Source organism: Penicillium verhagenii (genome assembly GCF_028828195.1).
Source record: "Penicillium verhagenii strain IBT 33310 chromosome Unknown utg000004l_segment0_segment0, whole genome shotgun sequence".
Lineage (NCBI taxonomy): Eukaryota > Fungi > Ascomycota > Eurotiomycetes > Eurotiales > Aspergillaceae > Penicillium > Penicillium verhagenii.
The window spans coordinates 364,567-377,349 of record NW_026643168.1 but is presented as its reverse complement, the minus strand read 5'-3'; the positions used below and the strand labels follow the sequence as shown (position 1 = coordinate 377,349).

Here is a 12,783-nt window from a genome sequence, read left to right as displayed (position 1 = left end):
TGCGCAAGCTTTAGCGTCCGGAATCACCGGAGTTCTTCTTCTCATTCTCCTTTGCCTTCGCTGCAAGTCTGAGTACATCAACCTCACTTGCCAACCAGCGTCGGTACGCCTCCGGGTGGAACACGCCATCTGCCGAAAACCATGAGGTAAATGGAGCTTCGAGGTGCTTGTCCTGTAGGACCTTGCCAGTAGGAGACTTGTATTGGATGTGCAATTTGTAAGAGACGGAGTGTTTAACCACTGAAGAGGAGAAAGATATCTATTGAATGCGTTAGTTCCAAGCAGATAGTAAAAGGGCAAATAATGCTCATGTGCGCTTTAACTTACCGTCTCCCCAGTCTTTCGCTTTCCGCGAAATACCTCCCCACTCTCAACGTAGAGAATCCAGTATGTGAGGGCTGAGTTGAGTATGAAGTACCCAATAACGGCGGCCAAGACCCATGTCGATTTAGCGGCCTCCCAGCCTAGCTTGCGGTCAACATAGAATGTGAACGCCGCGATCGCGACGGCACTGTACCCTAGTGCGAAGCGTGTGTTGGTCTTGCTGTGGTCTTGGGTGAAGGTGTAGGGCGCCGGGAGGTTGGTCAAGTAGGGGACTACGGCCTCATCGATAGCAGCTTTGAGATCTAGACATAGATATGTTTTAGCTCAGGAAAAATAAGGGCGGATAGGTCATATCTGAAGCCAAAGAGGACCCAGTAGCACTTAAGTTGGGGTAGGTAGATCTGGGGAGACGAACCGTTGGTCGAGTAAATAGGCACCTTGGTAGTCGCCATGGCTGTGGTCCAGAGAGAGAGGGTCGCGGATAGGGCAATCGTAGCTGCTCAATGTTTAGATCACAAATACACTGCTATCAAGTTGTTTTGTGGTTGCTGACGAACAATGTTTATCACAAGGACACAGTTGCGGGTTGGAGAGAGCTGGAGCTCGCGCGGGCCAATAGTAGCCGCCGCCGCGAACCTCAACCACTTCGGTCCAACATCCCCTTCATCTCCCCCACACCAGCAAATCCACCCGCCACCTCGCTGGCAGTCATTTTTTACACCATTTCCAACCTGATTGCTCTGGTCTTTTGACTCCGTTCGTCATGGCCATTCAAGGAGCTGAGCAGACTATCCTTCGGGACCCGGCGCTTTTGTGAGAAGTCATTCCAATGGACATGGAGACACCCAAGCTAACCTGTTATCTGAATAGTTATTGGATTTTGTTCCCGATTTCAGTGGTCATGGTAATTTGAAACCGTCAACCAGCCGAATTATCACTTCTTATTCTAATCTATTGAAATGAATAGATCCTTACCGGAATTCTCCGCCACTACGCTACCGTCCTGATGAATACGCCCCCGAAACCTCCTGCCACCCTCGCTGCAGCGCGCGAGCGTCATGCCCTCATCCGTGGTGTCAACCTCCGCAACAACGCTTGCTCCGTGCTGGACCGTGAATCCTTCGAGATGCGCAAGAGCTACCTGATCAACGGCTTCCGCAACGGCTCGTTCCTGAAGGACCCCAACAACCGGGGCCAGCCTCCTGCCAACCCGATGACCGATCCGGCAGGCATGGAACAGATGATGGGAATGCTGAAGGGAAATATGATGATGATGATTCCCCAGACGCTGATTATGAGCTGGATCAATGCGTTCTTTTCTGGATTTGTGATCTGTAGGTGTTGACATGAGGATCTGGAAACTTAGGCATTACTGATGATATTGGACAGTGAAATTGCCTTTCCCCTTGACTATTCGCTTCAAGTCGATGCTCCAGTCTGGTGTGATGACTCGTGACCTGGATGTGCAATGGGTGTCCAGTCTGTCATGGTACTTCCTCAACCTGATGGGTCTTCAATCTGTCTTTGGATTCATCTTGGGCAGTGATAACTGTAAGTGACGCCGAATTCCTCCTGAAATTGAGATCAATACTAATGATTTATTCTAGCTGCCAACCAGATGGCCCAACAGATGGGTATGGCCAACCCTGCTGCTATGATGAACCCGATGCAGCCTGGTCAGGACTCCGACAAGTTGTTCTTGAACGAGGCCGAGAACCTGGAGGTGATGGAGCACTTCTCCATTTTGACTGGAGTGGAGGAGCGAGTTCTGCGGAACTTTGCCCCCGAGGTGAATTAAATTGATTTAGATGGAATATCTACGGTTGGTGTACATGTACGGTATATACACAAAAGGGCAGTTGGCTCTGAATAAATCATGTTTGCACGCTTTAAAAAGATCTACCAAGGGAAATTTTACGAACGATGTGTTGTAGGTATCTTGATGGAGCCTAAGCTGGCATGCTCTTGGTAGTTCCGTTATCATTAAAATTGTACCAACTGTCTCATAATCTCATTATATTGTGGAAATCAACGGTAGTTGATCACATTGTTCAGCACCCAGACTTCGCCATTGGCGACTCTCTCCGCGATGCTGTCCACCTCGACATTCCCGGGTTGAATCTGGTGTATGATAGTCAGCAATCAAAGCATCCACGATATAATACCAGAGAAGACTAGAAACTCACGAATATCTTATCTCCTTCCTTGGTCCACTTCAGCTTCTCTCCCCCTAAACTTTCTACTTCCTCTCCTTCGTTCCATGGGCTAACAGGAATAAGATGGGCTTTGACAAATCGCTCCAGATTGCTCCTCGCCCGGTCTTGGCCATCCTGCCCCTCATAAGCATTCACATCACCAAATTTCGCATAGTCTTCTGGATCCTCCCACGGCTTCCGTGGCAAGGCTTGGACAGCACTATTCCGAGGTGCTAGCACGGTGATATTCTTTGAGGCATCATTCAAACGGGAGGAGATAGGATCAAAGTCACGGGTAAGCTGAGCAAAGATGTTGATTCCCTTAGTTTTGGGGAGAACATCAGATATCACAGGTGAATCTGCATCACCGCCAGGACCAGCAGGCTGCGGTTTGATGATTTCTGGGATGTATTTATCCATTATAGGATGCTGATTTTGTGATAGGCCCAGTGGGGATTTTCGGAGAGTGTTGGGTATGGAAAGTCCTAAAACAACAGCTGAAGTGCTAAGAGCAGTCCAAAGCAGCAAAAGAGATGTAATTTGAGTGGAGTGTCTCATCTTGGCTGACCTGGAAGTGGGATGTACAAGATGCAATACCATTTCAGCCCATGACGCAAGGGCGCACGTGATAGATAAGGCAAAGTATATCACGTGATTGTTATCGATAAGACAGAAAATGGCAGTCGCCGTCACCGGAGGGGGAAGGTGCGCCCCTGCTATTGTTCGTATATTTGACTGATTTGTGGTGTGGCCGCTCCATTTAACATCATGTCGGCTTTGCAGACCTTCATGCTGGTCGTCGACAACGACAAAGATGAAGCTAAGAGCATCGCCGAATCCGTGGCCCAAGGTAAATCTTGTCCAATCATCCCACCCCGCACTCGCATTAGTGATCTAAATCTAACTGAGCGGGAAATGTAGATGTCGAGAACAAGAAGACTACTTTGATTGATATTGTCCGACAGCTTGGCGAATATATCAACGACGAAGACCCAATCTTGCGTGGAAAGGCAATTTCCTTCCTCACCGCGGTGATCAAGGCATTGCCTCCCCGCTTCCTAACGAGACAACAGATCCAAGTCCTGACAACGTTCTTTGGTGATCGAATTGAAGATGGTGGTGCCGTCGCGGGTCTGGATAGATTGCAAGGATTGGAGCGGTTTAACAAGGAATTGGCGGTTGAGACTGCCCAGGCGTGAGTAGAATTATGCTCAACTTTGTGTTCGATGGTTATACTAATGCTATCATAGCCTGTTCGCCAATTTCCAGGACCTCCAGTCTCGCTCCCAAACACAACGGTTTCAGGTGTATCAGTTGCTGAACGAATTGATGTCGGGACACCGGGCGGCGTTGCGTGAAATGGGTGATGATTCTCTCATGGGAATTGTGGATCTCATGACTGGAGAGAAGGACCCGCGTAACCTGATGATGGTCTTCTCTATTCTGAAGGTCGTCATGGTGGAATGGGATATTACGAATCATGCTGAGGTAAGGATGTTGTAGGCCGTCATCGTAATGCACTAACTGACTCTGCTAGCTCCTGTTTGACTCGGTATACAACTACTTCCCGATCACCTTCCGACCTCCACCGAATGATCCATATGGAATTACCGCACAAGACTTGAAAGGCCGTCTACAGGATTGTATCTCGGCCTCGAGACACTTTGCTCCGCATGCTATTCCTTCTTTGCTGGAGAAACTTGACTCCACATCGCCGAACGTTAAGGTATGCATACTATCTTTATGACGCCCTGGATGCAATTGCTGATATCCATATAGAAGGATGCTTTGAACGCTTTGATTGCGTGTATTCATTCATACGACCCAGACACCGTATCTCGATACTCCATCACCATCTGGGAAGTTCTCAAGTTTGAGATTCTTAATGCTCAAGAGGAATTTTTATCAGAGTCATCTCTGGAGGCCCTTTCCGGAATCGCAAAGCGACTCTCTGAAGGTGTCACCAAGGTTACACCAGATCTACCCCTTGTGCAATATCTCCGCCCTATCATTCAGGAGTGCAAGGATCAACTGCAAGAGCCTCAACAGAAGCAGGCAAAGCCTGCGCAACAGATTCTCGGCTCGCTATCGACGTCATCTGTCCTAGCCTTCACGATAATTATTCGGACAGTCGTTGCTCCCTTATTCACTATCTACCAAGAGGCAGATGGAATTGTCAAGCAGCGGGCTCTCCTTGAGACACTGGCTATCTTGTTTCAGTCTGCGATCCAGGTCTTTGGACAATGGACAACCCGTGGAGGCGAGATTACACAGGAGAACCCCTTGGTTGAGTTCAAGGATCAATTCTCAGATGTCTTGGGACAGGCACTTATGGGCTCTGCCAAGGATGAGGTGTCTTTCCGCGTTACTGCATTGAAGGGATTTTTGCGGCTCTCGACCTTGCGTGATTTCTTCCAGGATAACGAAATTGGATTATTCGTGCAATACCTGGATGAAATCCTCTTGACTGAGGAATCCGCTGCCCGAGATGACCTCAAAAAAGAAGCCATTGCAGCACTGGCTGAGATCTCCAAGCACAAGCCTCGACTGATCATGGATATCACTTTCCCTGCATTTGTGGCAACGCTTCCCGATGAGGATGATGGCTCGAACGTAACTTACTTGTCGACCTTGGATACCCTCGCCCAAATCAGCATAGAGAGAGACATCTTCGAAACCCTGTTCCGACGTCTCTTCAGCAAGCTTACCATTCTACTCCAAAGAGAACAGCCCGGATCAGCAGCTTACCCTAGAGCTATTCTTGTGACTCTGCTTTACGTCATGCAGCAGAGACAGATGGATGCTGATCCAAACGTGGACTTGTACTTTGACAAGATTGTCGTGGGTCTTTGTCAGAGTGTTGCAGAGTCAGCTTCAGGACAGGGCAAGAACCGCCTTCTCAATGATCCTACAATCCTTGATATCCTTGGTCGACTTTGCAATCTACTTGTCCGAGCCGTCTCGGTTCAAAAGCAAGAGCAGGCCGCTCAAAATGTGTACAGTCTCTTTACAACTGGAGGGTTTGTACCGGTACCTTTCTCCGATGGCGCAAATGCTGATCAAGAACGTACCATTATTATTTCAACATATCTCCTTGCAGGCCTATCAAAGGACTGTGTGAGCCTCATTCCTAATACAACTCCTGATATGTCAGGCCTGCTTTCAGATTTAGTCAAGCGATCTGTATCCGAAAACACAGAACCTGCCACTCACCTTGCATTCTTGCATCACCTGGCACTGCTTGTCAACAAGTTCCTCTCTAAACAGGACTTGAAAATCGCTGAAAAGCTTTTTGATTCTCTTGTCTCACCAGAGGGCCAGTTCTTCAGTTCTGCTACCATCCGCACCGTCTTTTGGTTATCCAAGGCTCTCGTTCTTCGCCTCAGCCCATCCACTACCCATATCTTGACCTCACTGATGGGTCTCCTTTCCTCCCCCGACCAGCAAACTAGCCATTCTACTGCTCGCGGGTTTTCTATTCTCCTAGGCGATGACGATGTCCTTTCCGCAACCAACGGTGCTACAATTCGCCTGCTTTCCAAGCAACGTGTCTTTACTACCGTCATCCCGTTGATCTCGTCGCGTATCCGCGATGCCAACATCGCTGGTAATGACGATTCCTCTACCACCAAATCATTAGACCACATCAAACCAGCCCATTTAACCGCCCTGGCTGGTATCCTCTCCACGATCTCCACAGACCTCGTTATGCCAGAACTTCCCACCTTACTCCCACTTCTCCTCCAATCTCTCGACCTCCAAACCTCCGATTCTGTCGCTGTCCGCGCCGCAACTCTTGACACTCTCGCAGTTATCATCCGCGATAACGGTGTTGCCACCATTGATAAGTGCGGCCACGTTCACAGTCTCGTCCAGAGACTCCTCAAGACAACAGTAGCCAGACCAGGTCCTGGTGTCGTGAACCCTCCCCGTCTCCGGGCTGATGCGCTGAAGTGCCTTTACCTACTTGCCACAAGGCAGACGTCTGCCGAGTCGGCTCCCAATTCTCGGATCCCGGCTGCCATCTCCCCGCTGCTTCCTGAAAAGGCACAGGTCTTGCGCTCTTTGCGGGCTGTCTTGGATGACCCCAAGCGTGATGTGCGGAAGGCGGCTGTTGATGCAAGCAGCGCTTGGTTCCGGGGTGTGGACGATGCACCGGAAGAGGATGATTGAAGGTATGATTGACGTGATGATGTCTATTAGAAGTACAGGTGTTTAGTCTTAGTACATATTGTTCTTGGGTTGCATTTAAACTAGAATACAAAAGCTTGTGTGCTGTTCATTTTGACTGTTTCCAAGGTTATTGTTGCCGTTCTCATCTCGAGTACTGAATGTATAACAATCTCAAGTACTAAGTTTATAAAGTTAGTATTCAAGAGAGGTATTAATCCAGTCCCTGCTATGGTCTTGGTAAATTGTAACATTTTGAAATCCAGTGCTTGTTATCAGGTCCGGAGTAGCCCCCAAATTCCAATTGCCTCCCAAAGCGGGGGCGCATCGGAGCTCCGGGGACTCCGGAAATGCAGGGATAAGTTTCGACTCTTAATCCAAGGGTGTTCATCCCGGCTCGCTGATTGATTGTTGATTGCGTGTTCAACTGAACCCCCCTGATCAAAAAGAAGCGCTACGGCCAAACCCCCACATAACATCGCCACAGGAGACAATTTCTAGCAAGAATATTGGTTGTGCTTGTCGAGCAGGTTCCAGCTAGCTGTTAGCTAAGCCTAGTGCTTATCGGTGGCTTGTCGCCTGGATTGTCTAACTCGACAGAAGCTATTCCGTAGCTCTGTGACCTATCTCATGGAGGGAGTAAAACCCGGCATGGCCTCTGCTTCGCCGGACTGGCCATAGAAACCACCCAACTTGACCACCCCAAAGGCCAGGCTCATCCAAAACGAAATTCTGGATGTTTCGAAATCCCTTGATGTAGTAGCGAGCATAGGTTGAATCTCCGGATGCACACGCGGACCCCTGCTAGCTTGTCAAAATTCGCCGCTAGACTTCAAATGTTGAAAGATAACAAGCTCCTGGGTTTCAATGTTAATCAACATCATTGATTTTTAAATACCCACACATCCCTGCTTCCTAGATTTAAGCCTCACGGGTTTTCTTCCTTACGGCCAGAACTGCCATGTCGTCGCTCTCAGCCTCACATTCCCATTTGGGGGAAGAGAGGCTCTGCTCTCCTTGGCAGCGGAGCTCAGAGTACAAACTGGGAAATGGCGGCGATACTCTATGGCAGCTTCTTTTCGCTATTGGACCAATCAGTATATTCATTCTTCTTGCACCATGGACATACCTTCGTTTGCGGAGGGAAGCTATCAAGGCCACTCAGGGGTATAGAGGATTGGGAAAACTTGTCAGTTTTGTCCAGAGAAACATTGAAGTTACTATGGAAGACCCGGATTTTTAACTTTAGCGACAGACACTAGCATCGATTTTGCTATTTTTGCAATTAGCTAATCTGATAGTCGAACTTAAAGCTCGATCTCATCCAGGATACCTTGCCTCAGCCATTATTGCCTTTGTAGGCTCGTTGATCATCCCATATCTATCCATTTTGAGCCATGGCCGATCGGTTGCTCCTTTTGACTCGCTCAATATAGTCTTGGCTACTTCAGTCTGCTTCGATTTGATACAAATGGTCCTCCTGCACCTGTCAAATGCCTCTCAGTGCCAAATATCTACTGTGAACGTATCTTTGATCATTGCGAAAACATCGATTCTGATCTTGGAGCTACAAAGCAAGCGCTCGATTCTTCGTGAACCATGGCAACACTTATCGCTCGAGGAAACAGAAAGTGTTTTCAGTCAATCATTCTACTGGTGGGTCAATCCTTTACTAAGAAAGGGATACTCTGAGCTTCTCACGCTTGATACCATTCCTTCCATTCCAACTGGTATCTCTTCGGACGTGTTGCGGGAGAGAATGAAGACGTGCTGGGAGGGTCGATGTAAGTAGACCAGGATTTATCAGGACATTTTATCTTCGCAAACCAAGACTTTCCTAACGTTCTACTTGAAGCCAAACCTGAGAAGCGATACTCTCTTGCATGGTCGTTAATGCAATGTACCATCTGGGACAATTTACGAGTCATTCCATACATGATATCTGCCATTGCTCTTCGTTATGCGCAACCAGTTTTGATTTCCCAATTGATTCGCTTCGTCACCAATCCTCCGGCTGATGATCATCGCCAGATCCAGGCACTCAAGTTGGTTCTTGCAGTTGTCACAGTTTACTTTGGCTTGGCAGTCAGTGCATTTCTTGATAATCTCTCAATATTTATTTTTCTAACTTCAAAGATAGATTTTGAATGGCAGGAGAGATTCTGCAAAGCGCAGAGTTGTTGTCGCAGCAAAGGGATCATTGATCTCTATTATCCATGAAAAAGCCCTGAGGTCCAAGAATGATGACCATTCTGCTATCACACTCATGGGAAATGACGCCGAAGATGTTCCAATGGCCATGGGATGGTTACATACGCTTTGGTCTTCCATACTAGCATTTGCCTTGGGGCTGTATCTACTTACCTCTAAGCTCGGCTGGGTTAGCATAGTTCCAGTGATCCTATTATCTTGTAAGTCATCGTACCATCTCGCTTGAAAGTCATCCATGACTTCATACCAACTGATGTATGTGCAGTCACTTCGCAGTGCGGAAAATACGTTTCCAAAAATTTTGTGGGCACGCAAAGAACCTGGAGTGATGCAACCCAGACAAGAATTGGCCTGATCAAGACAATCCTAGAAAACATTAAAAGCATAAAGATGATGGGATTTATCCGAGAGATGGAAGCTAAGGCCGAGGAAGCGCGAGACAATGAACTATCAGCGGGCCTTGCAACGTACTGGCTCGACGTTCTTCTGGCTGGATGTGGTAAGATAATAATCTAAGAATCTCATTTGGGTATGCTTGATTGAGGGACTAACGGCCATGATAATGAAACAGCCAGCTTCTTGAATGTTGTTGGTCCCGCAATTACCCTCGGAATCTACACCATATCCGCCAAATGGACCGGTGGTGCCCCCCTCGACACAGATCGCGTGTTTACTTCGTTCGCTTTGATTCAGATGGTAACGCTACCAGCAAACTCAATCTTGTTCGGTCTCCCGGATTTCATCGCAGCCATTGCTGGGCTTGACCGGATACAGAAGTATTTACTCGAACCAGAGCATGAAGATAAGCGCCTTTCATCCTACGTTGAGAACCAAGATATACTCCCATCGCCGTCGAGTAGTGTCCAAAAGGACAGCCAAAACATCAGCGTGAGATCTGTGGGCTCTAATGACGATCATGCGATCGTACTTGAGAGCGCGACACTCCGATATCACGATGAAGGCCGATCAGTCTTGAACCAGATTGACTTGAAAATCGAGACCGGGTCGCTAGTTGCGGTTGTCGGCGTGGTAGGGTCAGGAAAAACGACTCTTGCAAGAGCTATTCTCGGTGAACTACCGCTTAACAGCGGAAGTGTTTCAACTTCGTCAAGGAACATAGCCTTTTGTGCTCAAACCCCTTGGTTACGGAATGGCACCGTCCGAGATATTATTGCTGGCCCTCCTGGATCCACTGTTACTGATGAAGATTGGTACCGACGGGTTCTATATGCCTGTGATCTCGAATATGATCTTGCAAAACTGCCAAATGGTGACAAGACTCTAGTTGGAAATGGAGGAAGTTCCATTTCGGGAGGTCAGAAGCAACGCGTGGTATGTTCCGACTCCAAATACAGTCTCATCTTTCGCATCATTGACTGATAAAAATTCAAGGCGCTGGCGAGGGCCATTTATTCCCGGCTCGATGTCTTGATTTTGGATGACGTGCTGAGTGCTCTTGATTCACGGACAACGGAACGCATCATACAAAGACTATTTGGCCCAATTGGACTCCTCCGCCAAAGAAATAAGACAGTTATTCTTATCACACATCAAAGTGAGTGGTCAATCCACGTTGGATGTATAACCTTTCTGACATCTATGTCTCTTCTAGCCCAGTTTTTGAAACTATTCGATCGGATTATCACCTTGGGTGTCGATGGCTCCATTTCCGAACAGTACCAGTTCTCAACAGAGCAGTACGAATTCTCAACAAGAGCGCTCATGAGTGCACAGACTCCTGAAGATATCTGCATCATTGACGAGCAATTCGAGACGAGTAGAAACGCAGAAGGTGCTGCTCCGGTCTCTGGCACTTCATCACCTCAGAGATCAATGGATGAGGTTCGAAAAGTTGGAGATAGTGCTGTCTACCAGCACTATGCCCAAGCGATTGGAAAGTTTAGATTAATGGTTGTTTTCTTCATCATGATATCTTCCGCAACCTTTGCCATGATCATCCAGAATTGGCTTCGTTGGTGGACAGCCGATGAGAACGCAGCGCAACGAACATGGTTCTACCTCTCGCTATATCTCGTTTTCGCTATCGGTCACTGGTTATCTCTGACCGGAATCAGTACAGTTTCATTACTGATTGTTCCCACATCCGGTCGCTCTCTACATAGTCAATTGCTGAAAACTGTCATGGGTGCCCCACTGTCCTTCATTACAACCACCGACATCGGTACCACACTTTCAAGATTCAGCCAAGACATGAAGCAGATTGATCGTCGTCTCCCTAGCCAAGTTGCCGCGCTAGGCAGCCAGGCGTTCAAATTGCTAGCTCAGATCATTCTGCTCTACATGGCCCAAACATTCATGTTGCTCACACTTCCAGTTCTGCTTCTCTCCGTCTACGTCATCCAGAAGATTTACTTATACACCAGTCGTCAGCTTCAGTGGCTGGCCATGGGAGCGAATTCTTTGCCCAGCAATAACTTCCTGGAGACCGTCCATGGAATAACCACAATTCGTGCTTTTGGCTGGAGCGAAGCCTATGCACTGGATAATATGAACGCCCTAGATACCGCACAAAAGCCATCCTACACACTTCTCGCAGTTGAACAGTGGCTCACCCTGGTGCTGGATTTGATCGTAGCTACTATGGCTCTCATCAATGCAGTCCTCATCGTCATCCGCACAGATGTCACGCCTGGAGAGGTCGGCATTATCATGAACGTGCTACTGGCAGTCAACGGTGTTCTCCTGATAACAGTCAAGTCATGGGCAAACTTCGATGCTTCTCTCGGGGTGGTATCGCGAATCCAGAGCTTTACGGCGTCCGTCATTCCTGAGTCCGAGCCAACATCGACGGAGGAGCACTTACTACCCGCATCATGGCCATCAGAAGGGGTAGTCCACATGAAGAACATTGTTGCCCGGTATGACACCCAGGAGGACCCCTCTACTATGACAAATGCTCTCGATCATGTCTCTCTGGATATAATGCCAGGTCGTACGATTCGCATCTGCGGACGAACAGGCAGTGGCAAATCCTCGCTACTCCTCAGTATTTTACGTCTGCTCGATCTCTCCGAGGGCTCGATTACGATTGACAATATCGATACAACGCGTATATCACGAGAAATTCTTCGTTCCCGTCTGATCACCATTCCGCAAGATCCATTTATTCTCCCGAACGACTCTATCCGGGACAATCTCGATCCACTAGGAATAGCCTCTAGCGACGAGATATGTACTGCCCTGGAGAAGGTCCATTTGCGATTCGAGCTCGATTCCAAAGCTTCCAACATCGGGCTCACACCAAGTCTCTGTCTTGATGTGTCAATGAAAGAATGGCCTTTGTCTCACGGCCAATTGCAGCTCCTTTCACTTGCGCGTGCTCTGTTGCTGCGATCTTCGCGTGGAAAGGTTGTTTTGCTTGATGAGGCAACCAGTAATGTTGATACGAAGACGCATTTGCTTATACAAGAGGTTATCCGCCAAGAATTTCAGGGATATACTGTGATCATGATAGTACATCGGCAGGAAGGCGTTCCGGATACAGACACTGTTGTTATGATGGATCAAGGGCACATCGTCGACTGATCCATGGATTTACTTTCAATCAATTATACTAGTACACATCGCTTGGACACTTTTCACCCTCGTTCATAGTATGAGCTACAGTACGAGGTCAAAGCTATTTTACTGTGGACAAGAACGGAAAAACAAGGGTTTGAAGGCACCTAGTCAAAACTTGGTGCTTTTTTTTTCTTTTCTTTTGGGCTAAGAATACATGGGTAAATGAATCAAAACTGATATCTCTGTGACAAATATCGGCCGATTGCAGAAATCGTAAAGCGATGGCAAACATTGGTCGAAAGTAAAGCTGATACTAAGATATTTTAAGCATACTAGTAGTAAGCTTAAGCTGACAGGCATC

The 12,783-nt window shown here is 47.8% G+C and overlaps 5 protein-coding genes across 5 annotated transcripts; 3 read left to right on the top strand and 2 right to left on the bottom strand.

Annotated features, from left to right (window-relative positions):
- Positions 1 to 10: 10 nt before the first annotated feature.
- N7466_003082 (signal peptidase complex subunit 2) lies at positions 11 to 776 on the bottom strand (the record flags this gene model as incomplete). The annotated part of the gene is made up of 3 exons (XM_057162479.1): positions 11 to 259; positions 328 to 626; positions 740 to 776. The coding sequence occupies 3 exons, from the start codon at positions 774 to 776 to the stop codon at positions 11 to 13; spliced, it is 585 nt and encodes a 194-aa protein (XP_057023594.1).
- A 311-nt stretch (positions 777 to 1,087) lies between these two features.
- Positions 1,088 to 2,122, top strand: N7466_003081 (ER membrane complex subunit EMC3; the record flags this gene model as incomplete). Its single annotated transcript, XM_057162478.1, has 5 exons — positions 1,088 to 1,137; positions 1,195 to 1,228; positions 1,292 to 1,658; positions 1,714 to 1,875; positions 1,932 to 2,122. 5 exons carry the CDS (start codon positions 1,088 to 1,090, stop codon positions 2,120 to 2,122), a joined length of 804 nt encoding a protein of 267 aa, XP_057023593.1.
- Positions 2,123 to 2,352: 230 nt separating this feature from the next.
- Positions 2,353 to 3,086, bottom strand: N7466_003080 (uncharacterized protein; the record flags this gene model as incomplete). Its single annotated transcript, XM_057162477.1, has 2 exons — positions 2,353 to 2,445; positions 2,511 to 3,086. Coding segments are annotated over 2 exons (669 nt in total), but the record flags the coding sequence as incomplete, so codon positions are not given.
- Positions 3,087 to 3,287: 201 nt separating this feature from the next.
- On the top strand, positions 3,288 to 6,692 carry N7466_003079 (MET18/MMS19 family protein; the record flags this gene model as incomplete). The annotated part of the gene is made up of 5 exons (XM_057162476.1): positions 3,288 to 3,369; positions 3,441 to 3,714; positions 3,770 to 4,007; positions 4,057 to 4,245; positions 4,299 to 6,692. 5 exons carry the CDS (start codon positions 3,288 to 3,290, stop codon positions 6,690 to 6,692), a joined length of 3,177 nt encoding a protein of 1,058 aa, XP_057023591.1.
- A 1,468-nt stretch (positions 6,693 to 8,160) lies between these two features.
- On the top strand, positions 8,161 to 12,446 carry N7466_003078 (P-loop containing nucleoside triphosphate hydrolase protein; the record flags this gene model as incomplete). Its single annotated transcript, XM_057162475.1, has 7 exons — positions 8,161 to 8,473; positions 8,545 to 8,774; positions 8,830 to 9,069; positions 9,177 to 9,399; positions 9,472 to 10,232; positions 10,293 to 10,455; positions 10,513 to 12,446. The coding sequence occupies 7 exons, from the start codon at positions 8,161 to 8,163 to the stop codon at positions 12,444 to 12,446; spliced, it is 3,864 nt and encodes a 1,287-aa protein (XP_057023590.1).
- Between the last annotated feature and the right edge of the window lie 337 nt (positions 12,447 to 12,783).